This window comes from Hypanus sabinus, chromosome 11, assembly GCF_030144855.1.
Source record: "Hypanus sabinus isolate sHypSab1 chromosome 11, sHypSab1.hap1, whole genome shotgun sequence".
NCBI classification, from domain to species: Eukaryota; Metazoa; Chordata; class Chondrichthyes; order Myliobatiformes; family Dasyatidae; genus Hypanus; species Hypanus sabinus.
In genome coordinates, this window is record NC_082716.1 from 63,687,618 (window position 1) to 63,713,926 (window position 26,309).

The window sequence follows — 26,309 nt, forward strand, 5'->3', positions numbered from 1 at the left end:
ATAATTGCATCACCTCACACTTATCTGTATTGAAATCTATTTGCCATTCCTCGTCCACATCCCTAACTGATCAAGATCTCCCTGTAATCTACGATAACCTTCATCAATTTCAACACCTTCTGATTTTGTGACATCTGCAAACTTAGTGATCCAACTTTGTGTACTTGCATCCAAGTCATTTATATAAATAACAAATGACAGGGTTACCTACACTGACTCCTGTGGCACACCACTAATCACTGGTCTCCATTCAGAGAAAGAACCTTCAACCGCAAACCTCTGCTTTCTACCAATGAGCCAATTTTCAATCCACCTAACCAGCTAACCTGGATTCTGTGGGACCTAAACTTTCAGACCAGCCTTGTCAAATACCTTGCTGAAGTTCAAATAGACAACATCCACTGCCCTAACCCTCATATATCCTTTTGTTTACCTCTTCAAAAAAACTCACAAAGCTATGCTGAATCCTGATCAGTCTCCGTCTATCCAGTGCTGGGAAATCCTGTCCCTCAGGAATTCCTCCAGTCACTTCCCCACTACTGACCAGACTTGTGTTTCTTTTCTTGCCCTTGCTACCCTTCTTAAACAATAGAACATTAGCCATCTTCCAATCTTTGGGAACGTTACCTCTGCAAAGAACAACACAGCACAGCACAGGCCCTTCAGCCCACAATGTTGTGCTGATTTTTCAACCTTAGATCATCCTAAACCTTCCCTCCCACATAGCCCTGCTTTTTACTTTCATCCATGTTGCTATCTAACAGTCTCTTTAAATGTCCTGAAAGGGAAGGAGGTTATCACAAGTTACGGAGGGACCTTGATCAGTTAGGGAAGTGGACGAAGAAAGGCCAAGGAATTATAATACAGCTAAGTGTAAGCCATGCATTTCTTAAAGTTAAACCAATCGTGCCTCTACCACCACCCCTGGTAGCGTGTTTATTGCACCTACCATTCTCTGTGTAAGAAACTTAACTCGTGACTTCCCCACTATATTTTCCTGCAATCACCTTAAAATTACGTCCCTTGTGTCATCTCATTCCACCTTGAGGCAAGCAGCTAAGTGTCTCTGGATACCATACTCATGGTAGACTTTCTGAATGAGGCTACCATGGGGAACCTTACCAAAAAGCTTATTAAAATCTACATCCACCACATCCATTGCTCTACCTTTGTCAATTTGTTTTATCATTTCCTCAAATAATTCAATCAGGGTTGTCACCTATCCCTTAGAGGTCATGCTGATATCCCTAGTCTCTGGATAGTCCTCTGCAATCTTTTCTCCCATCTCCCATGAAGTCCAAGGATGCATAGTGAGGCCCTGGGGATTTATCCACTTAAGGCATTATAAGGCTGCAAATATCTCCACTCTGGCAGTATGAATTTCCTCTAAAACATTGCTACTTTTTTTCCCTCATTGCTTGAGCAACCATGATTTTCTCCTCAGTAGACACTTAGAAATACAGTTTACACTGAAAATCTTATCTTCTGTGGCCTGAGACGTAGGTAGTCATGCTGATCTCCAAAGGGACCTCCTCTTTCCATTGCCACCTTTTTATGCTTAATATATCCAGAAGACCTCCAGATTTTCCTTAACCTTACCTGCCTGATCCAACTCATACCCTCTTTTTGCTCTCCTGATTTTCCTCTTAAGATAACTTTTTAAAATATTTAACTAGAGATTCATTCACTCTTGACCTCTTAAACCCAGTGTGGGCTGCTTTCTGTTTCTTGACCAGATTTGTGACATCTCTGATTGGCCAAGAGTCCCTGATATTGCCAGGTTTTCCCTTCATTCGAACAGAAATATGCTGCTCCTGGACATCACTGCTCTTAAAGCTAAATATTCAAATCCAAATCTCAACAAGTTGAGTTACCTGTAGAAATCACGTGCTGTCAGGATCATTATCAATCAGATAAAGTTTTGAGCTTTATGACGTAAAAGTGGTCTAATGAATAACACCCTGTTCCAATGCAATGTTACATTGACGCATGCCAACACTACATTGGACAGCTCAGCTTTTACGTGACTGATGCAGTTCAAATGTGACTTGAATTTACCAATGCTGGAAATAAATCCTGTTTCATACATTGAGAGTCTTTTGCAGCATCAAAGGAACACAGGCAACTCTAATGTAGTTCCCAGACATCAGATATCAGCTAATTCGTGTTTCAAATAAATGTCTTAGGAATATTTCAAAAGGGGCTGTAGTACATGTAGAGGAGAAATGCTACATAATATGTGAATTCCCCAAATATATTTCAATGCGAATCTACTCTATTCCATTATAATTAAAATCGTGAAACATGTACATTACAATATTTCAGCTTGAATTTAGTAGTATGTGATTATATTATTAGCAGAACAGAAATATGTACTTATGAAATTGGAACACTAATCAATTTCAGAACAAATCATTTGAGGCAAATATTTCAGAACGAGTTTCCTGGCAATTCTAAAGGCAGGAGATTTTGGCAGCCTGCCTGCAAATTAGGGCACATACCTTTGACCAGCTAATGGAAGGCTTGGGAACACCATGTGCTTTGCAGGGTAGCCGAACTGGGATTCCCTCAATGGTACTGAATATCTGAGGTCCATGTTGGATGGTGGGAACAACTGAAAGAGATGAAGCAAACCATTAATGACCAGATATATAGGACAGGATCCAGATCTAAATGGACGATGGTCCACTGGGAATTGGTGCCTGTCCGTCCTTCTATATTCAACAGGTCTTCAATTTCCGACTCTAAAAATTGAATAAACAGTTCAGAAATATGCTGGGGGTTAGATGTTGGTACACTGGACTGCCCCTCCCCTTAAAGACATCACTCATTCCAGGCTTCAAGCTCCTTCACCAATATCTTAACGACTCTATCACCATCACCAAGGTAGTAAGTTCAAATTTTCTGCTTAAGTTTTGCATCTCACTTGCTATTTAAAAAAACTTACATTTGGCATTCAATAATTAATTTATTTTCATGTTTTTTGGAAGTTTTAGAATACATCTTGAACAATTTTTAGAGCTACTTGAGAAGATACTAGGACAGCAACTAGAAACCTGGTCAAAGAGATAAGTTTTAAGGATCATTTTAAAGGAGAAAAGAGAGGCATAATGGCAAAGAAGTTTCAAAGCTTTACGTCAAAATAATACAAGAAAGATTAGACATCATTACTGGAGACCCTAGACACCACTGCAGGAGTTTGACAGGGCAGGTTCCTCAACCTCACTGTTTTAATCTTTTTCACAAGTGGCTAACAATGTGCTAACATGATGTGCTGTCCTAACACTGTTCCCCAGGACCTATACAACATAACGCACATCCATCTGATAGCAGCTGCAAGTGGTTTGACTCTTGAGGACCTAAAGAAACTAACTACAGTCCAAGTTTGAAAAGTGGCTTGAAGTGTGAATTAGATCCTTGTATGATGGGGTAACAACAAATTTTTAAGTATATGCATTGGATCTGAACCAATATGACTGGTAATTAATGCTTTGAGGAATGAATGGCGGCTGTCACAGCCATATGCTTTATGCTTGTAAATGGGGTGCAAGGCAGTCCAATTTCTAGGCCCCTATCAAATTATAAATGAAACATTTTATCACATTTGAGCAATATAATATTCTGCTGCTAAAGTGTTTATGCTACTTTTTGAAACTTACAAAGTTTAAAATTTTTACTGGACTTCATTCATTAATTTCAAGTATATACTTGACACAAGCTCAGCATTGAGTCATTTATTTTCTTTGAACTTGCAACATTTTTAAGTATGACAGGAGTGATGGAAAACCCTGAAGTGGTTTGTCTTGTGCATGACACTTAGTTAACAGCTTTTCAGGTTTAGTCCTGTTTTGGGCATTTTGTAGATAAGGTGGTCTACTCCTGCTATTTTCTCATTTGCTTTTTTTCCTAATTTGATTTCTATAATTATACAAATGGTGTGAATGATGGAGGTGAACTGGAAATAGCCTTTCAATGAGATGTTATCAGTTGCATTTTGGAACCCGTGCCAGTGTATGGGGGCAAGAAATATTTTCCAGACTAAGCTGCCATTCACAGATTTAAAAAGGAAATGAGGGAATTTTTGTGTTGGTGAAATCAGTCCAAATCATTACTGATAGTGTACAAAAGGGAGAATTTTTTTTACTGCTCATTCCATGTTGTGTTTATTCCAAGTACATATGGTTATACAAAGTTTGAAGAGAGACTTAAGACCATAAGACAGAAGCAGAATTAGGCCATTCAGCTCATTGAGTCTGCTCCACCATTCTATCATGGCTGATCCCAAATCCCACTCAACCCCATATACCTGCCTTCTCACCATATCCTTTGATACCCTGACCAATCAGGAAACAATCAAATTTCACCTTAAATATACACACAGACATGGCTTCCACTGCAGTCTATCACAGAGCATTCCACAGACTTACTACTCTCTGGCTAAAAAAAATTCCTCTTCACCTCTGTTCTGAAGGGTTGCTCCTCAATTTTGAGGCTGTGCCCTCTAGTTCTGGATGTCTCTCTCTCCCCCCCCCCCATAGGAAACATCCTCTTCATATCCACCCTATGTAGTCCTTTCAACATTTGGTAGGCTTCAATGAGATCCCCCCATATTCTTCTAAATTCTAGTGAGTACAGGCCCAAAGCTGCCAAATGCTCCTCTTACATTAAGCCCTTCATTCCCAGAATCATTCTTGTCAACTTTCTCTGAATATTCTCCAATGACAACATGTCCTATCTGAGATACGGGGCCCGAAACTGTTGACAATACTCTAAACACGGCCTGACCAGTGCTTTATAAAGGCTCAGCATTATCCCCTTGTTATTATATTCTATTCCCTATTAAATAAATGCCAACATTGCATTTGGCTTCTTTACCACAGACTCAACCTGTAATTTAACCCTCTAGGTTAAATCTCTGATGTTTGAACCTTCTCCCCATTTAGATCATCGTCTGCACCATTGTTCCTTTTACCAAGATGCATTATCATACATTTCCCAATACTCATTCCATCTGCCATTTTTTTGCCCATTCTTCCAATTTGCCCAAGTACTGCTGCAATCACATTGCTTCCTCAGCACTACCTACCCCTCCACCTATCTTTGTATTACCTGCAAACTTTGGCACAAAGCCATCAATTCCATTATCTAAATCATTGACAAGCAATGTGAAAAGTAACGGTCCCAATACAGATCCTGAGGAACACCACTAGTTACTGACAGCCAACTAGAAAAGGCCCCCTTTATTCCTACTCACTGCCTCCTGCCTGTCCACCATTCCGCTATCCATGCCAGTATCCTTCCTGTAATGCCATAGGAATTTATCTTCTTAGGCAGCCTCATGTGCCACCTTATCAAATACCTTCTGAAAATCCAAGTAAATGACATCCACTGGCTCTCCATTGTCCACCCTGTTTGTTACTTCCTCAAAGAACTCCAACAAATTTACCAGGCAAGAATTCCTTTTACAGAAACTATGCTGACTTTGACTTACTTTATCATTAGTCTCCAAGTGCCCCGAAACTTCATCCTTAATAACAGACTCCCAAAACTTTCCCAGCCACTGAGGTTGGGCTAACTGGCCTATAATTTCCCTTCTTTTCAGACGTACAAAAAAGCTGGATGAACACAGCAGGTCGGCCAGGATCCTGATGAAGAGACTTGACCTGAAACGTTGACTGCTTCTTTCAACAGATGCCGCCCGACCTGCTGAGTTCATCCAGCTTTTTTGTATGTCTGATTTGACCACAGCATCTGCAGTGTACTTTTTATTTCCTTTCTTTTGCCTTCTTCCCTTCTTAAAGAGTGGAGTGACATTTGCAATCTTCCAGCCCTCTAGGACCATGCCAAAATCAAGTGATTTTTGAAAGGTCATGACCAATGCATCCAGACTCTTCAGAGTTAAATGTTCCAAACAACAAAACATTAAGTTTTACCAGAAAAGTTTCATAAGAGTGTGAGTGTGAGTGTGTGTGTGTGTTGGGGTGGACTAGACTAAGTTAGTTTTGAGTACTGATGAAGTTGGCTTTAAAAACTAAATGTTGTTTCTGAGCTGACAACTTTTTATTTAGAACATTTTATGTTCATTTTTGTGCTATGCCTATAAAGCAAATGCTAGTTTTTTTTTCTGAAAACAGAAGAACTAGCACACAGATTTATCTTTCTCCCAGATTAACTGCACTACAAGCTTATCATTCAGTCTGGGAAAGTCATTAACTGGAGAGGACACAAGCTGCACTGCAGTTTCCTGTTGAGAATTTAGTGTGGACCTACTTAAGTTATTAACATAAGAGTAGCTGATTTTTATCTGTCAAAATCATCATAACATTCAATGGACAATGTTTCAGTGTTTCAATATTTTAATCACCAGTGAACTTAATTAACAGAATATCCATGAAGTGTAACATAACCTTCATTTCAAAATAGAATTTTAAAGTCTTTTTTGAATCAGAAAGCATAATGCAATGGTAAGACTTTGATGAGTTTGTCTTTGATTAGCTAAAAACTTTCTTAAATACATTCCTTTCATTTGCTGTGCCAGCCAAGGATAACTAAATGATAAAGATGAAGCTGGAAAGAGAGTGCAGGTATAACATAAAAGCACACAGTACGACTTTGACAGGTTTATAAGGAAAGAAGATAGTAGGTAAATTCAACATTGGAAACTGAGGAATTATTAAGTAGAAACAGAGAAATAGCTGTGATTTTAAATTATCATTTTGGATTGATCTTCAAAATAGATATTAAACACAGAGTCTGAGGGGGCTATAGGTGGAGGAACTCATAATGGTCTCTCCAGAAAACAATTCAAGGCAAACCCATGAAATGAAAAGAAAACAAACTCAGTAGAAGAGAAAACACTTCAGAGAGGGAAAACTGAATTAATATTGCAGATGGATAGCGTACAGTAGGACATCTACCTCTACTTCAATCCAACTATGTATGCGTACGTGTATGTAGCTACCTCTCTCTCTATCTATTAACTACCTATCTAGCAACGTAACTATCTATCAGATACAAATAAAGGAAGTGAGAAACCTGAAATTATTGAATTCAGTGTTGGAAGGTTTCAACTTGTCCCAACAGGAAATGGCAGGTTGCTTGTCAAAGATATCAGCATTTGGAAACCCATGGCCTAGTGAGGGAGAGCCAGCATAACTTAGTGTAGGGCAACTCGACCGAGCTTTTTGACAAGGTGATGAGAGAGATTGGTCGAGGTTGCCTACATGGATTTTAGTGAGGTGTTTGACAAAACCCCTCATGGGAGGCTAATCTAGAAGATTAGGATGCACGGGGTCTGCAGCAATGTTCCCTTTAACCTGTAATGACCAGTGTGCACAAAAATCTTGGTTGTGCAATTTTTTGCCCTGCGACAACATTATGTGCACACTAAATTTTTAAGTGGAAGTAAACCTGAAGCTATTCTACGGATAACAAACTACCGAGTCTAATGTGTTGATCATTGTTTATAAGAAATAAAATAACTGTCGATAAGAACTTTGATCTCCTCGGGGTTTGATTGTTCTCTCCAGCAACTTTTGCATTGTGCCAAGACACACAGGTAACACCAGTGTCTGTATTGTGCATCAATATTTCTCATAGCTGTGCTTCTTGACCTTGTGAGCTTTCAGTGTAGAAGTTTCTACTATTTCCTTAACCCATTCCGCTTTAAATAAACTAACAGTTCTTTTGCACTTTAGTCTATAATTAGTGATGTTCTGCAGGGATCTTTGCTGGGACCCCTGCTGTTTGTGATGTATATAATGACGGCTGAAAATGTAGTGAAAATGAAAAGTTTGCAGATGATAAAGGTTAGTGGGGTTGCGGATAATGCAGAAAACTGGCAAAGAATACAGTGAGATGTAGATCAGTTGCAGATATAGGTTGAGAAATGGCAGGTGGAGTTCAACCAAAGCAAATGCAAGACCTTAACAGTCTTGTTGAGCAGAGGGATCTTGGGATCCAAGTTCATAGCTTCATGATAGTCACTACACAAGTCAATAAGGTGGTTAAGGCAGATTATGGAATGCTTGCTTTTATTAGTCAAGGCATTGAGTTCAAAAATCAGGAGGTTATGTTGCAACTTTATAAAACCCTAGTTAGGTCATAACTGGAGTACTGCGTACAGTTCCGGTCACCCCACTATAGGAAGGATGTTGAGGTTTTGGAGAGGGTGCAGAAGGGGTTTACTGGGACACTGTCTAGTTTAGAGAGCACATGCTATCATGAGAGGCTGGATAAACTGGGGCTGTTTTCTTTTGCGTAGTGGAGGCTGAGGAGAGATTTGATAGCGGTTTACAAGATTATGATAGGGATAGAGAGAGTGCATAGGGAGCATCTTTTTTCCAGGGTAGAAATATCTGATACCAGTGGACATGCATTGAAGGTGAGAGGGGTAGGTTCAAGGGAGGTGAGAGGGGTAAGTTTTTTTTTACTCAGGGAGTGGTAGATGCCTGGAACGCACTGCCTGATATGATGGTAGAGGCTTTTAAGAGATGTTTAGATAGGCACATGACTGTGAAGAAGATGAGGGATATGGACATAGCGTAGGTAGGAGAAGTAAGTTTCAGGGATCTTTTCAATTTTTAAATCTGGTTTGGATAACATTGTGAGCTGAAGGGCCTGTTCTTGTGCTGTACTGTTCTATATTTTATGCTATATTGAGATTCACGACAGCCATGCTGGACACCACAGACAGATAGATCAGAAAAAATAGGTGGGATGAAGAATTAGAGTGATGGCCAACTGAAAGCTCAGGGACACTCCAGAATTCCCCATGGCTTCTAGAGAAGACCAAGGAGACTGGAAAATTGCAAATGCAACATCATTATTCAAGAATGAGGTGTGTGGGGGGGGGGGGGGGAAGAGACAGAAAATAGGAAATTATTGGCCAGTCAACCTAACACGTGTAATGGAAAAAAAATTAGAACACAAGGAATCAATAAGAGAAATAGGTCCTTCTGCCCAATGAATCTATACCAACCATCAAACACCCATTTTCCTCTCAAATACCCATCTATGCATCCACTGTGGTCAATTTACAGTGGCCAATTAACCTGGCAAGTCACATCTTTAGGATATGGGTGAAATCATATGCAGTCAGATGAATAAAGGGGATCTTTTCTGGTTGGCAGCTGGTGGCAGGGGTTGGTGTTGGGTTTTACATTATAAACCACAAAACTATAAGACACAGGAGCAGAATTAGGCCATTTAGCTCATCGAATCTGCTCCGCCATTCTATCATGGCTAACTTATTATCCCTCTCAACCCCATTCTCCTGCTTTCTCCCCATAACCTTTGACACCCTGACTAATCAAGAACCTATCAATTTCTGCTTTAAATATACACAATGACTTGGCCTCAACAGTCATCCATGGCAATGAATTCCACAAATTCACCACCTTCTGGCTAAAGAAATTCAGCCTCATCTCTGTTCCAAATGGACATACTTCTATTATAAGACACCCCTGGCCCTCTGGTTCTAGACACCCCAAGTTTGGAAACATCCTCTCTGCATTCATTCTATCTAGGCCTTTCAATATTCAATAGATTTCAATGTGATCTCTCCTCATTCTTCAAAACTACAGGGAATACAGGACCAGAGCCATCAAACGCTCCTCATGTGTTAACCCTTTCATTCCTGGAAGCATTTTTGTGAACCTCCTTTAGACCCTCTCCAATGCAAACTTATCTTTTTTTAGATAAGGAGCCCAAGACTGCTCACATACTCCAAGTGCAGTCTGACTGATGCTTCATAAAGCATCAGCATTACATCTCTGCTTTTATATTCTAGTCTTCTCAAAACGAATGCTAACATTACATTTGGCTTCCTTTCAACCAACTCAACCTGCAAGTTAACCTTTAGGACACCCAAGTCCCTTTGCACCTCTGATTTTTGAATTTTCTCCCTGTTTAGAAAATAGTCTATGCCTTTATTCCGTCTACCAAAGTGCATGATGTTACATTTCTCTACATTATATTTCAACTGCCACTTCTTTGCCCATCTCCTAATCTGTCTAAGTGTTTTTGTAGACTCCGTTTCCTCAACACTAGCTGCCCCTACACCTATCTTCATATCATCTGCAAATCTGGCCACAAAGCCATCAATTTGGTCATCTAAATCAGTGGTCCCCAACCACTGGGCTGCGGACTGGTACTGGGCCGCAAAGCATGTGCTACCAGGCCGCGAGGTAACGATATGATTTGGCGATATGAAACAATATGAGTCAGCTGCACCTTTCCTCATTCTCTGTCATGCTCATGTTGAACTTGAACACATGCGAGGTCATTACCCATGCAAGGTCATCAGTCAGTCAGTCATTAACCTACAACTACTCGATGAGTAAAAAACTAACGTCGCCTGAGAGTTTCTTTGGAAGAGGTGGTAGGGGCATAATAGGAATAACGATGATGATAATGTAGAGGCAGTTGAGGCTGAGACTGCAAAAAAAAAAGAAAGCTTCCTTCAACAGACAGCTTGTCTCCACAAATCACACACAGGGGGCTTGAAGCGTACGAGTTACCGGTTGCATTAAAGCCATATTTTATGTACGACTCGTATTTTCTGTTGAAGGAACTTTTTTTTTTGCAGTCTCAGCCTCAGCTGTCTCTGCATTATCATCATCATTAGGCCTCTTATGTCCCCTACCACCTCTTCCAAAGAAGCTGTCTAATGAAGCAATGAAGCCCTCAAAACTGCTTCGGTACCCTGAGTCTAAGCACCCTGCACTTGAAGACAAACTTGTTGAGTTTTCTGAGCAGAAGAAACATGAGCAAGCAGGTTAGAGCCAGCACTTCCACAAATGCTGCTGCTCGGAGAGCATCATAGTTAGTGGCTAGCTGCATGGTTAAGGCTAAGAGGCCTATCACTGTTGGTGAAGAATTGATTCTGCCTGCTGCCAAGGACATGTGCCGTGAACTGTTGGGAGAAGCTGCAGCTAACAAGATGGCACAGGTTTCTCTTTCAGCTACCACAGTTTCAAGGAGAATCGATGACATAGCGGAGGACATCGAAGCACAGCCTGTTGGAACGGCTTAACGAGTCACCATGGTATGCTATCCAGGTCGACGAGTCTACCGATGTCGACAACAAGGCAATACTGCTGGTTTATGTGTCATATATATTTCAAGACGATGTGCACAAGGATATGTTGTGTGCACTGCTGCTGCCAAGTAACACAACTGGGGCAGAACTATTCAAGTCTTTGAATGACTACATGTCAGGCAAACTGGACTGGTCATTCTGTGTTGGAATATGCACAATGGGGCTGCAGCTATGACCGGACGGCTGTCTGGTTTCACTACCCAAGTCAAAGAGGTTGCTCCTGAATGCCAGTCTACACACTGTCATACACAGGGAAATGCTGGCTAGCCGAAAAATGTCACCTGATCTTAGCAGCGTATTGAGTGACATTGTTGAAGGTATCAGTCACAACAAAGCAAAGGCCCTTAACTCACATCCATTTGAGCAGCTTTGCGAGGAAATGGATGCAGAGCACAAACGCCTTCTCTTACACACTGAAGTCAGGTGGCGATCAAGGGGGAGAGCCCTGGCCAGGGTTTTTGAGTTAAGAGAGCCACTACAGAGATTTCTTTCAGGAAAAAAGTCATCACTGGCAGCACACTTCAGTGACGAGGAGTGGATAGCGAAACTCACTTATCTGTGTGACATCTTCAACCTGCTCAATTAACTCAATTTGTCACTTCATGAGGGAATAACAACTGTCTTCGAGTTGGCAGATAAAGTGTCTGCTTTCAAAGCCAAACTGGAACTGTGGGGACTGCGAGTGGACAGGGGCATATTTGACATGTTCCCAACATTAGCTGAGATTTTGGGAGAGACTAAGGCTGCACTGTCCTTCTGACAGCTGGTGAGTGATCACCCATCTTCGCTGTCAACAGAACTCGAGAGTTACTTCCCAACCACAAATGACCCAAGACATGCAAAGCAATGGGTCCGTGACCCATTTGTGAATGTCCCTGGTGAATCATCCATGTCAATGCGGAAAGAAGATCAACTCCTCGAGCTTGCAAATGATGGTGGGCTGAAAAGTATGTTTGACATAACATCTCTGCTGGCATTCTGGATCAAAGTCAAGGCTGAATATCCTGAGGTAGCCAGGAAAGCACTGAAAACATTGCTTCCATTTCCAACATCATATCTCTGCAAAGCATGGTTTTCTGCAATGAATGCAACAAAAACTAAATTGCGGAATAGACTGGACATAAGGAACCCTCTTCGAGTATCGCTGTCTCCCATCACCCCTTGATAGGACCATCTTGTTGCAGGGAATCAAGCCCAGGGCTCCCACTGATTCACCGATATTGGTGTGTTGCAATGATCTTATACGTTCATACGAAGAGAATATGTGGTGTGTTTAATGTTAAATTTGTTAGATAAACCCTTTTAGAAATGAAATTGAGTGTATTAGCCACTTATAAGTGACTTATTCAGCCGTCTATCAATTTTCGATGATGGCTGAGGCCTGGGCAAGGTTGTATGGAAGACCTGCAGTTGCCCATGCTGCAAGTCTCCCCTCTCCATGCCTCCGATGCAGTCCAAAGGAAGGGCATTAGGACCCATACAACTTGGCACCGGTGTCATCACAGAGCAATGAGTGGTTAAGCGCCTTGGTCAAGGACACAACATGCTGCCTCAGCAAAGACTCGAACTAGCGATCTTCAGATCACTAGACCAACTGCTTATCCACTTGGCCACGTGCCACACACATAGTTGACTTATCACCTATATTCCAGTCGTGATTAACACCCCCCTCCCCCGCCCCGTCGGCTGATCCGCAGGAATATTGTCAATATTAAACCGGTCCGTAGTGCAAAAAGGTTGGTGACCCTTGATCTAAATCATTAACATATACCATGAAAAGAAGTGGTCCCAACACTGACACTTGTGGAACAATACTCGTCACCAGCAGCAAACCAGAAAAGGCCCCCTTTTCCCTACTCAACATGTTAATGATCTGGATAACAGAATTGATGGCTTTGTGCCAAGTTTGCAAATGATAAAGATGGGTGGAGCAAAGACTTGGTAGTTGGAATATAGTACAGGAAAGTGTAATGGGGAGAAAATTCAGAAATCAGATGTGTAAAGGGACTTGGGAGTCCTCATGCAGGATTCGCTAGAGGTTAACTTGCAGGTTGAGTTGGTGGTGAGTAAAGTAAATGCAATGTTAGCATTCACTTTGAGAGGACTAGAATATAAAAACAAGGACAAAATGTTAAGACACTGGTCAGACCGCACTTGGAGTACTGTGAGCAGTTTTGAGCCCGTTATCTAAGAAAGGATGTACTGGAATTGGAGATGGTCCAGACAAGGTTCACAAGAATGATTGAGAGAATGAAAGGTTTAACATATGATGGCTCTGGGCATGTAATCACTGGAGTTTGGAAGAATGAGGCGGGATCTCTTGAAATCTACGTAACGTTGAAAGGCTGAGATAGAGTGGATGTGCAGAGGACAAGTCTAGAGCAAGAGAACAGAGGCTCTGAATACAATGACAGGCTTAGAACAAAGATGAGGAGGAATTTCTTTAGCTAGTGGCAGGTGATTCTCTGGAATTCATTGCCACAGATGCCTGTGAAGGCCATGCCATAGGGTAAATTTACAACACGGGTTGGCAGGTTCTTGATTAGTAAGGGTGTCAAAGGTTAAGGGTTGAAGGCAAAAGAAAGGGATCGAGAGGGAAAATAAATCAGCCATGATAGAATGGCAGAGCAGACTCAATGGGCCAAAAGGCCTAATTCTTCTCCTGTGTCTTGTGGTCTAACTTCAAAACTGAGAACAAAACCTTCCACTTTTGAATTACTGGTGATGTCATGGGAATGGAGTTGAGGCTAGTAAATCAAGATACATGTTGCCCTTGAATTTACTGAGTAGTAAGGAAGGTGGAGAGACAGAAGGGTGAAATAATTCCTCCTTTTCCAATACTCCTGCTAATAAAGCTAACAGTCAGGAGTAAAAGCATTCAGCCATATCTTTCTTATTGTCCCACTAGACAGAAAAGTAAAAAGGAAATGGCATTCATTGAAAGGGAACAGGAAACCTATCAAGACAAAACGTTCTTGTAAATTAGCTGTTGCCCATGGTGACACATCTGGTAAAGCTAACATGTTATGAGGAAATCACTTACAAATCATTTACCATTATATTTTTTCACAATTGTTAAATAACAAAGGAAAAATATAACATAATTTCAATGGCTCCAAATAAAAAGGCTGAAATGGGGATCAACATGATCTCAAGTATTTCACAACTCATCAACTTGCAGCGCTCCTTCTGCTCCAATCACGTGGTCTCCTAGGACAGGCAGTTGAATCACACTCACCAAATATATTCACAGTAGTAGTTCTGTTGCTTGTTCCAGCCACGTTACTGGCAAGGCATGTGTATTTTCCACCATCTCGTAGGCGAATCCTTTCAATATGAAGGCTTCCATCCCTACGTACGGTCACGTAACCATCCGACGTCACCTGGAGGAGGGCAGAAAATTTGTGGCATTGACATAGAACCAACTGATTCACCCACAGATTTACACTTCTCCACAGAGTTGCAGTTCTGTGTTGGGAGGTGAATTGCCACCAGAAAATGATGATGATGCACAGAAGTCAATAAGCGTCCCAAGGAAGATTCGTGACCTGAAACTTCAACTGTTTGTTCATTTCCATGGATACTGCCTGACCTGCTGAGTTCCTCCAGCATTTTGAATGTGTTGAAGTAAATAAGCAAGTTTACAATTTTGGGAATAATTTAGACTTGGAAGGATTTCATTGACAGCTTTTTCCCATGTTTTCCCTATCCCTTTACCTCACCATGTACATCTGGCTCAGCTTCACCCACTCCTATTCCCACCACTGCCTGTAAGGAATCTGTATATAATCCCTAAGACCATGAGGGTTTCCTCCAGGTGCTCCCGTTTCTTCCCACAGTCCAAAGACATGGTCATTGTATATTGTCCCTTGACTAGGCTAGGGTTAAATCAGGGGATGGTGGGCGGCACAACTCAGCATGACTCTATTCTGTACCACAATAAATAATTTTTAAAAAAATTTCATGTTTCCTCTTTAGGGACCACTGATGAACACCGGCGTCTCAGGAATACGACTAGCAGGCCTGTTTTCTCCTTCGGATTCTGTTCACCAGCTGTGAATTTAATCGCGCTGATTTCCCATTCCCAAGTTTCCCTTTGTAGGTTTCAGCATATTTCTACTCATTCAGTTTCTTTTAAAGTGGGAAGATGATAGTATATGTTGTACCTTCTTTAATCGATGTAATTAATATACAGCAATAATCATTTCCTACTGGAACTGCTCAATTAGAATTTCCACTTCCATAATATAGGCTGGTTTATGCCTGATCCAGTCTGTGTCTTGCACTAACTTCCTGCAGCTGTAGAAATCTTCTACAGCCTCAGAAACACAGAGTGTGATCAGGCTCAGCCATGATAGCTTTCCCCCCCTAAAGAAGCGCTCACAGGTTAATTGGTTACTGTCAATTATCCATTGTACAGATGGGTAGTAGGAGAATAGAATGAAAGAGGTGGGTAAATGAGACCATGAGACTACAAGACATAGGAGCAGGATCAGGCTGTTCAGCCCATCGAGTCTGCTCTGCCATTCAACCATGGCTGATTTATTAACCCTCCCAACCCCATTCTTCTTCCTTCTCTCTGTAACCTTTGATGCCCTGGCTAATCAAGAACCTGTCAAGCTCTGCTTTAAATATACTCAATGACTTGGCCTCCACAGCTGTCTGTGGTAATGAATTCCACAGATTCACTACCCTCTGGCTAAAGAAATTCCTCCTCATCTCTGTTCTAAATGGATGTCCCTCTCGTCTGAGGCTTTGCCATCTGGTCGTAGACTCACTTTTATAGAAAACCCCCTCCTTAGATCCAATCTATTCAGGCTGTTCAATATTTGATAGGTTTCAATGAGATCTCCCATCATAACTCTGAACTCCAGGAAGTACAGACCTAGAGCTATCAAATGCACCTCATATGTTAACCCTCCCCTCCCAGAATCATTCTTGTGAACCTTCTGTGGCAGGAAGAGGTTCCAGCTAACTATGTGGGGAAATTGCATGGAGTTCACTCTGAGTAACATTGTTTGGATGAGTAGAAAGGCATCCTTCTATAACACAAGAATATATCGACTGGCTGCATCCCAACCTGGTATGGAAACATCAATGCCTTTGAACAGAAAATTGTACAACATGTAGCGGATATGGCTCAGTCAATCCCAGATGAGCTTATCTGCATGAAGCATTGATACATGCCAGAAAGCATCATCTATCATCAAAGACTCCCGCTATCTGTGACATGCTCTCTCCTCACTGATGCCATCACAAAAGTGGTACAGGAGTTTCAGGACTCATACCACCAGGTTCACAAACAATTATTATCACTCAACCATCAGGTTCTTGAACCTAAGGGAATAACTTCACTTAACTTCACTTGTTCCATCATTGAAATGTTCCCACAACCTATGCACTTACTTTCAAGGACTCTTCATCTCATGTTCTCAATATTTATTGCTTATTTATTTATTATTTCTTTCTATTTGTATTTGCAGTTTGTTGTCTTTTTCACCCTGGTTGAACAAAAGACAAATGGCCTTTCATTGATTCCGTTATGGTTATTATTCTATTACTGAGGCTGCCGCAAGAAATTAAATCTCGGGGTTAGATATGGTGACATGTATGTACTTTGATAATAAATTTACTTTGAACTTCTGAAAAGCCATTGAATAGTTTTTAAATGTCACTGATGTTCTAAGACATTTATAAACAGTTTAGAAGAATTAAAATAAGCTTAAAGGTATTTTTTAAAAAGTCAGTAATAAATTATTTAGAATCATATTTAAGTGATATTAATTTGTTGAAAGTGGCATTATTAAGTAAAATAGATAATAAACACTTGGCATTAGCCCTTTCACATCCCCAACATTGTAAAGGAATAGCATAACTAACTTAGCCCTAGACTCAAATCCGATTGGAGTAGAAATGCTGTGGCAGAGTGGGGTGCATTGTGCAGTGACACCCACCTTCAGCTGGTCTCAGACATCCGCGCTACAACATGGTGCTGCGTACGGAGCGCACATCTCAAAAGACCTGCATGTTAACAGTTCTTTACAAAACCACCAGCAAAAGTAGTTTCAGCCCAATTTTTACATAACATCAACGCTGAGGAAAAAAAAGAGGATATTCTGTCTATTTCGCATCTCAATGAAACAGTAAACTCCCCTTCATTTTTCTTGGAAGAGCTCCTAAAACTGTTACTGAGTGATCTAGATAGCACTCATACCATAATTTGTCCGGACAGTTGATGCATATCAAATAGTAGCCTTTAATCTTTACTGTGATCGTCGCATCATAATCCAATCTGAAACTAGCTCTCTGTTGAAGCCTGGAGGAAAGGAAAGACTTCCTTGATTATGGATCAGAATGTAACTACTATCTAGTCTATTATCTTGGCAAAAGTATTCAAAAGCAGGGGAAAGATTTCCATCGCTCAAAGCCTCAGATATGTTTCGCTCTTGGCCACTGGCAGAGGAAATTGGAGTATCTGCTCTGTGCCACGTGTAAATGTCATAAAGCTAATCCGAGAGTGAATGGGGATTTCCTGCCATGGAGGTTGTTTTTCTTCTAGGCAAATATCTAAATGGAGGAATGCTAATAAAAAAAAATTCAAATCGAAACTGCTGGTTCTTCAGATTGCCAGAAACTCAAGAGTCCTGTTTTAATATTGAGCAAAGAGGTTTAGACACGAGGGTGCTGCTTCTGTCAGGCACTGGATAGATCAGAGACTGGCAATCACTTCCACTGGTACAGTTCTTTTTTCCCAATTTGGCCCTCCTGACTAGATCAACACCAACCTGTTTAAGTTCCTTGTGCTTGTAACGTTGCCTGGATGTAGGTTTATTAAGTGTGTGTGTACGTGCATGTGGAGGGAGGGTAGTTGGGAAGGGAAAAGCATGAAGGAAAGACGGCCCTTTTGTGTTTAATGCAAATTATTCTATAGGTCTGCTCTGAGATCAGTGCTTGGCTCATCGTTCCTTTGTACAGTAACACATACCCTTTAATTATTCTCGTTAGGAACATGGCAGTGTGTTCTGTCTGGGAAATGGAATATCTGGCAAGAACACACTGAACTACCGCCACCCTCTCCGATGCAGCACATACCTCCTGCCCACCGACCCCTGCCCCGTGGAAACTTCACAGGCCAGGCCTTGGCAGCTTTGCAGTTGAAGGAAGAAATGTAGTGGAAGAAAAGGAGGAGAAGGAGGAGAGATTCTTTTAGATCATTACACATGTTATTCTGTGCACTTCAGGAACTAAATTAGCAATCATTTGATTTAGTTTTTTTTACCCTTTCAGATTGTTTGCAACTTGAAGAAGCAACAGTAACAGGAGATGAATGATTTATAGGAACAGATTGAGATATCATTAAACCATTCAAAAATGAAGCCAATTTCAATAAAACACTAAACCTTCAGGTTTCTTTTCAGTTTCATATCTAATGCACTTTGGAAACAATTCTACTCAATAATGCAAATATACTGAAGATGCAGATTATACAGTAAACTTTCACATGCGAGATCCTAGGAAACAGTCTTTCCAAGATAGCTAAGATCTGTTCTATCTGACTTAGACGAGCAGCATAACAGTGCACAGCCATCATCCTGCAGGCAGGACTGGACTGAGGGACCACTGCATTCAACCATTATGGGTTGGTCTTTGTGGAAAAGTATTAAAATTGTAATTAATGTCAAAATAATACACATTCTGTTGACTTCTTGATTTTATTTAATTTCAAGCAGTCTGCATCTTTCAATTTGCACATTTGCAAATTCTGTTGGTCTAATGACAGAAAACCCAGTGCTTGCTGCTACAAATATGGACCACAAACTGCCTATTAAGTCAGCATAATTTAGTAAACAGCCCATCATTTTACTTGGGCTGATGTGTTGGGTTGATTTTTAGAATTTGTCTCTTGTTGGGTGGGACCCATTTAGGGTTAGCATATTCTGCTCCACTGTCTGTTCTTTCAGAGAGCAATGGTAACAACTAATTCTCCAACAGACCTCACCCTGTCACTTTGTGGGCAACTCCCACCTAACCTAAACTGAGTATAGGTCTAACCTCCCCAGATTCAAGTGTCTTTTCAATTATCACTCCACACCTTCAATCCTACTTTCCTGATCTAACTCTACCATGGTACAGCTTGCAGACAAAGGGCACACACACAGTGTAATAAAAGATGCCTGCTGGGAACCATGCACAAGATTGCCTTTAAAATGCTTCTTCTCCTTCTCTGCCAGGCATGGAGTATTTCATTAGCCAAGACATCCAAGGGACAAAGTTCCTCATTAAATGCATTAAAAAAGCAACGCAACAGCAAATATGCCAGAAATTGGAGGATACACTGCCATAATATTCCTACTCTAAGCTGTCAGAAATGTGTCTTTCACTCATATTTCAAGTCTAGAGTGGTTTTAGTGAGGCCCCAAAAAGATACGTTGCCTCTTGTTTCAGGAAGATAACACTATGAGTTAGGTAGAAAAGCAGGAAGGTATTGGATTTCTTCTTTAACACCAGTAACACCTTAAGAGCAATGCACCTAGTACCAACTACATCATATACTTTTTCCATACCATTTTAACCATTTCTAAAGTCAACCATTACCCAGTTCCCTTTTACGCATTCAGTTACACTCACAATATTACCAAAACAGCTAAGGGGAAAGTATTCATCCCATTTCCTCGTCAACACAATCATCACTATTTGATATTTTTCATGACTTCCTCTGTTTGTGTAAAAGTAATCCTGGTCTCTTCTCAGAGTTAAGACCTTCATTCTTAGTAAAGTACAACTCTAATAATCTGGTACCCTTGGGACTTATTTTCAATACTGGACTGACAAATTTTCTTGAGTTTAAAAGGAGCATGGGAATAAAGTGAGTTTAAGTGAAGCATGAGATGGCATCCAGATGTGCTGAAAGCGAGGTAAGCAGGGCTGCAATGCATTTAAAAGCAGTCGGGGAGCCGGCTCTGGTAAGTTCAAAAGAAGCCTTGGAAACAGGTCCCAAGTGAGTCTAGAAGAGAGTGGAAAACACACCCCAATGAGTCTAGAAGGGATTGGGAGTCAGGGCCCTTGTAAGTTTAAAAGAGAAAGTGAAAAAGGACCCAGGTGAATTCAAAGGGACTGGTATCATTGCTCTGGTGAGTTTAAAAGGGGAAGGGAGAGAGGGCCCAGGTGAATTTAAAAGGACTAGTATCAAAGCTCTGTTGAGTTTGAAAGGGAAAGGGAAAAAGGGCCCAGGTGAATTTAAAGGGACTGCTATCAGGGCTCTGAAGAGTTTAAAGAAGCTTGGGGATAGTGCTGTGCTGATGCTAAATGGAGCTCAGGAAATGGAGCCCTGGTATTTAGAATGAACACTGGAAACAAGCCAGGTGAGCCAGGTATTGAATCAAGGAGTTTTCTGAACATCACCACAGCGAGGATTTTGGAGATTTGCTGCATCTGCTGACTGAACTCATTCCGTATTTCCTTCATGGCTGTGACAGCCTCCTGAAAGTAAGCTTCGTAAAAATGATTGGGGACACAAGTGACTGTAGATGTTGTAATCTAGAGCAACGCAAAGTTTATAAACCTATATTATTCCTATTGAGAATTGGGATAGAATTCTTCAATTAGTTAATACATCTTCGATATGTGCCAAACATTCATTAAAACAATTTAAGGTTGTACATTGGGCCCATATGTCCAAGGATAAATTAGCTCATTTTTACTCTTATATAAATCCTATTTGAGATAGATGTCAATTTGAAATCGCGTCTTTAACTCATATGTTTTGGTCATGTCCGCTTTTGAAAAAATATTGGAAAGATATTTTTGATATTATCTCTGCGGTTTTGAATATCGATTTACAACCTCATCCTATTACCGCAATTTTCGGTTTACCAATGATGGACTCACTGCATTTATCTTCTTCCACCTGTTGAATGATTGCATTTCTAACTCTGATGGCTAGAAGATCTATATTGTTGAATTGGAAGGAAATTAATCCTCCCACTGTATTTAATTAGTTCTCTCAAACTATGTTATGTTTAAATTTAGAAAAAATTAGAAGTGGTGTATTCAATACTTCTATTAAATTTGAAAAGATATGGAGACCATTTATTCAATATTTTCATATGATGTAATATGACCCCGTTCCAAGTTCATTTGACTTTCCAGCTTTTAGCTTATGTATGTTGAGAGGATCGGAGTTGACGACATTGATGATTATGTATTCTTGTGAGATATTATAAACAGCCCTTTTTCTTTTCTCTTCTAGTTTTTTGTTTCTTTCTTTTTTGGCTTTTTTTTCTTCTTTATTAGTTATTAGATTAGTAGGGTAGTTAATTTTGCATTATATATTTTTTCTCTTTTTTCTGTTTTTTTTATATCATATATTACGAAATATCTAGACTTACCATGTTCATACATATACTGTATGGTTCATGTTTTGGTAAACCCATTTATACTGTAACCATTGCTTATGTATTTTTTCATCTGTAATGGGAATTTGTATGTTTGTAATTTCTTTATTAATATATCATTTGTATTTTGTTCATATTATTAATAATAATAAAAAGATTGAGAAAGTTTATAAACCTATTTATTCAACTTATCCTTCTATTTTTAACTTGATTATTGGGACAAATTCTCTGTTAGTCTCTCCAATGAAATTAATCATAAGATAAAGTGACCTTTAAAGGTATTATCAATAGAAACTTTTTATAACTACTGTTTCTTCCTCTCTTTAAACATACTTTGATTTTTTTCACCCAACACCTGATATGTCACAATGTTGGATTTTGCATAGGAGAAAGGGGAATGCTGTAGAAGCGACAATAGGCTTGGAAATAAGAACTGCCTTTTCACAATCCCATTTAGTTGGAAGTGCAGGGTAATCCACGTGATATTTCTAAAGCTATGAACATATCACAAATTGCTAAGAGTAAGTTCTTCCTGCCTGTCATACTAGATATGTCATATTGTAACATCAGCATGTTGTAAAATGTCTCTAAAGTTCACCTTCGTTGAAGTCATAGAGTGAGTTTCAATGTTAGAGCACAACGCATTATTGTTACCATATGACATGCTGGCCCAACTGTTCAAGTTCAAGTCCAAGTTTAATTGTTATTCAACCATACATAAATATCCATGCATACAGCCAAACAAAACAGCATTCCTCCAGAGTCGTGGTGCAAAACACAGTACCCACAGTCTGCTGTCTTATATGTACTGTGTACACATTGACAGAAGACAGCAGTAAAATACAGATACACACAAAATATATTCCAAGTCCCTGGGTCCATGAATGTAGCTGCAACTTGCAGTTGAACACAATATATTTTGTCCTCTGCCGAGCGAACACTGGAGAGCAGCACTGACTCCAGCATGCATGCCATGCCTCATGGTTTCCAGCACTCCAGTGAAGTGCAGACTGCGATGCCTCTCTCCTGGGTGCCTGCAGCTTGAAGCCTAGTCCTTGCTACAACCGAGGCCATGCAGCATCCCCCCGCTGACTAGGGTATCTGACTTGCAGCATTCCACATTCACAATGTCCAAACGGCTCTTGTGATCACAGGAAAAGCAACTAAGATGATCACTTGCTGTTAGACTCCATGTCTCCTTTGTGCATCCACTTTGACACCTCTTTGATCCTGGCAGCAGCACGATCTGCAGCATGTTCAGCTCCTTCCGTTTCTCCACCAATGACTAACTTGCTGATGGGTTAGACCTACAGTACTTTAAGTTCCTAATGTCTAGCAGGGTCTTGTGATTGTAAAAAATATATATTTTTTTAAAAAAAGATAGCAACATCTTTGATTGGCCCCGTAGAAGCCAGTGTGTCAGCATGTGCCACCATCATACCGGAAGCATCCCTCCCTGATTTAGAGATGTTTGCAGGTAGTGGAAAAGCGACGGAAATTGGAGATACTAGACAGTTGTAATAAGAAAAGATTCTCCGGACTCTCCAAGAGATCAGGCAGCAAAGTGAAGAGTGAAAGTGTCAATTTTTCAAGTCAATAATCATTCATTTCAGGCATTTATTTTCACTGCTGGATACCTGCTAAAAGCAAGCAAATCCACCCAAGGACAACAATGTGTGAATATAAATCAAGAATGTTGCTGGCCTCAAGTTCCCTAACTTGCAGTTGAATGGACCAGTGGTGTTTGCTGGCTCATTTGTCACAGTACTGGCTTTGTTTTGAAACACATTTCATTTCTGCTGAAGGCTCAAAATGAAATCTTACACTGATCTGTAAAGGGTAATGGGAGGATGGTCATTTCCACATTTAACCATGTCTTTTTGCTGGTTTACCTACCTTAAAATTATTTTTTATCCACAATCGCCCTGGGAGGGGATTTCCAGCCAATAACACACATGGCAAGGTCAGAGGCTGCCCTTCAATGATGTTCACCACAGCTGGTCTGATTCCAATCAATGGTTTAACTGTGGAAGGAAAGAGCTGTAGTGTCAGGACTTACAATGATAATCACCATACTCTCATCAGTAAAAAGACAAGCAGTTACATCCTTTCAGGATGCCTCAATGCCCTTTGTAGCCAATTAAACATGTTTGAGTTCCATTCATTAATGAAGTACAGGAAATATGGCAGCAATCTGAGTATAGCAAGGGTCCTGATTTAACATTTGTCCAAACAGCAAGCAACAAAACTATAATGAATATGTTTTCACAATTTGTTTTAGATTGGTTATTGTTATAATTGTTAGCAATAATATTAGGCTTCCTAATCTCCAGTCCACCCCCATTTACTTGAGTACAAAAACTGTTATTTCATTACAAAATTAGTCCAGGTTCTGTTTATAATTTGCTTTCTTTAACCTCTTGTATTTGATGCTGTAGCAGCTCACCAACTCCACACCAGTGCTTTCATCTTTCCCGCCTAGAATTATTTCTTAGCTGCCCACTTCCTGGCCTCCTCCTTGCCCAGAACTCTCCAACCTCCCACAGGGAAGCCTCAGGGTAAAATACCGGTGCTGTGGGAGGGGTAGCAGTTAACAGCTGGGTTGGTTGGCTGGCGACAATGGAACTAGATTCACCTAGCGAAAATGTCTCAGTCAGCTGCCACCTTTTTGTACAGATAGCTAGACACACTGGTCCATGGAGCCATGTGTCTTGATTTTTTTTATTGTTAAGACTCTACCTTCTAAATGTGTGGCAAATTACTACAAACCCCATTTCCAGAAAAGTTGGGATATTTTCCAAAATGCAATAAAAACAAAAATCTGTTATATGTTAATTCACTTGAACCTTCATTTAACTGACAAGAGTACAAAGAAAAGATTTTCAATAGTTTTACTGGCCAACTTAATTGTATTTTGTAAATATACATGAATTTAGAATTTGATGGCTGCAACACACTCAACAGAAGTTGGGACTGAGTTAAAATAAGATTGAAAAGTGCACAGAATATTCAAGTAACACCGGTTTGGAAGACTCCACATTAAGCAGGCTAATTGGTAGCAGGTGAGGTATCATGACTGGGTATAAAATTAGCATCCATCAAAGGCTCAGTCTTTGCAAGCAAGGATGGGTCGTGGCTCACCCCTCTGTGCCAAAATTCGTAAGAGAATTGTTAAGTCAGTTCAAAAGGAGCATTTCCCAACGCAAGATTGCAGAGAATTTAGGTCTTTCAACATCTACAGTACATAATATTGTGAAAAGATTCAGAGACATCTCAGTGCGTAAAGGGCAAGGTCGGAAACCACTGTTGAATGCGTGTGATCTTCGAGCCCTCAGACGGCACTGCCTAAGAAACCGTCATGCTACTGTGACAATTATAGCCACCTGGGATCGGGAGTACTTCGGAAAACCATTGTCACTTAACACAGTCCGTCACTGCATCCAGAAATGCAACTTGAAACTGTGTTATACATCAACCATACATCAACTCAATGCAGAAACACCGGCCAGTTCTCTGGGCCTGAGCTAATCTCAATGGACCGAAAGACTGGAACCGCGTGCTGTGGTCAGATGAGTCCACATTTCAGCTAGTCTTCGGAAAAAACGGGTGTCGAGTTCTCCGTGCCAAAGATGAAAACGACCATCCTGATTGTTATCAGCAAAAGATGCAAAAGCCAGCATCTGTGATGGTATGGGGGTGCATCAGTGCCCACGGCATGGGTGAGTTGCATGTATGTGAAGGTACCATTGACTCTGAGGCGTATATTAGGATAGAGAGACATATGTTGCTGTCAAGGCAACGTCTCTTCCCGGGACGTCCATGCTTATTTCAGCAGGACAATGTCAGACCACATTCTGCACGGGCTACGACAGCGTGACTTTGTAGACACAGAGTGAGTGTGCTTGACTGGCCTGCTGCCAGTCCAGATCTATCACCTAATGTATGGCGCATCATGAAGAGGAGAATCAGACAACGGAGACCACAGACTGTTGAGCAGCTGAAGTCTTATATCAAGCAAGAATGGACAAAATTTCCAATTGCAAATCTACTACAATTAGTATCCTCAGTTCCAAAACGATTAAAAAGTGTTATTAAAAGGAAAGGTGATGTAACACAATGGTAAACATGCCTCTGTCCCAACTTTTGTTGAGTGTGTTGCAGCCATCAAATTCTAAATTTGTGTATATTTACAAAATACAATTGAGTTGGTCAGTAAAACTATTGAAAATCTTTTCTTTGTACTTTTGTCAGTTAAGTAAAGGTTTACGTGAATTAACATATCACAGATTTTTGTTTTTATTGCATTTTGGAAAATATCCCAACTTTTCTGGAAATGGGGTTTGTATATTATTTTAAAATGGACAGGAGAAGTCAAGAGGGATATGGTCCAAATGCAGACAAGTGGAACTAGGTCAGGTAAACAACTTAGTCAGCATGGAGAATTTGGGTTGAAGGGCCATTCTTTGTAACTCTTGGACTCTTTCTGAAGCCACAAAACTTAGCTGCAGCATAAGGATATATTGTATACTGACACAGTTAGATACTTGTGAGTTTCTATCTTGGTCATAAACCTTTGGAAATTTGGTAAACATCATGGTTGAGTGGAGGAACTCAATTGTTTGGCATCTACAGACTTCATCAGTGGACACAGGAATTCACCACAAAATGTTGTGTCAAAATTTAAACTTTACCACACCCTGGTCTTCCAGAATTGATGTTAATTTGTGGTAGTTCTTGCAGAATTTATCCGTACACTGTGATTCATGTACCTTCTTCAGCATCTGATCCTCCTGGGATTTCAGTAACCTGAGTTG

General features: G+C 40.5%; 1 protein-coding gene across 1 annotated transcript in view; it reads right to left on the reverse strand.

The window, feature by feature from the left end:
• Nucleotides 1-26,309, reverse strand: part of hmcn1 (hemicentin 1) — a 501,533-nt gene that overhangs the window by 260,112 nt on the left and 215,112 nt on the right. Inside the window, exons 18-20 of the mRNA XM_059984517.1 lie at nt 23,392-23,519; nt 14,340-14,484; nt 2,502-2,614 (exon numbers count right to left, since the gene is read on the reverse strand). Of these exons, the coding sequence (XP_059840500.1) occupies nt 2,502-2,614; nt 14,340-14,484; nt 23,392-23,519 (386 nt within the window). The remainder of the gene's footprint in view (nt 1-2,501; nt 2,615-14,339; nt 14,485-23,391; nt 23,520-26,309) is intronic.